The sequence below is a fragment of the Penaeus monodon genome, chromosome 27, assembly GCF_015228065.2.
Source record: "Penaeus monodon isolate SGIC_2016 chromosome 27, NSTDA_Pmon_1, whole genome shotgun sequence".
Taxonomy (NCBI): Eukaryota; Metazoa; Arthropoda; class Malacostraca; order Decapoda; family Penaeidae; genus Penaeus; species Penaeus monodon.
The window spans coordinates 31,172,608-31,172,891 of NC_051412.1; the positions used below are offsets into that span (position 1 = coordinate 31,172,608).

General features: G+C 50.7%; 1 protein-coding gene across 1 annotated transcript in view; it reads left to right on the top strand.

Moving 5' to 3' along the window:
* LOC119590788 (cysteine sulfinic acid decarboxylase-like) overlaps positions 1-284 on the top strand; it is a gene marked incomplete in the record, with an annotated part of 8,084 nt that overhangs the window by 3,211 nt on the left and 4,589 nt on the right. The window contains 1 exon segment of the mRNA XM_037939500.1: positions 62-246. Within this exon segment, the coding sequence (XP_037795428.1) occupies positions 62-246 (185 nt within the window).

Below are 284 nucleotides of genomic sequence, written 5' to 3' on the forward strand. Positions count from 1 at the left end.
ACAACCCAAATATTAACCACAGTCACTCAATGACCAACAAGCACTTCTTCCTTCATTTCAGAAACTGTTCGACCTGCGAGTTGGCCACGACGGCTGTTCCCCCGACGAGGCGCACGCCCTTCTTGAACAGGTGGTCCGGTACAGCGTGAAGACAACCCACCCCCATTTCTACAACCAGCTGTACGCCGGCATCGATGAAGTGGCGCTGACCGGGGCTTGGCTTACCGAGGCCCTTAACACAAATCAGTAAGTGTGCGTTTTTTTTGTACAGTCTTTAAAAAAAA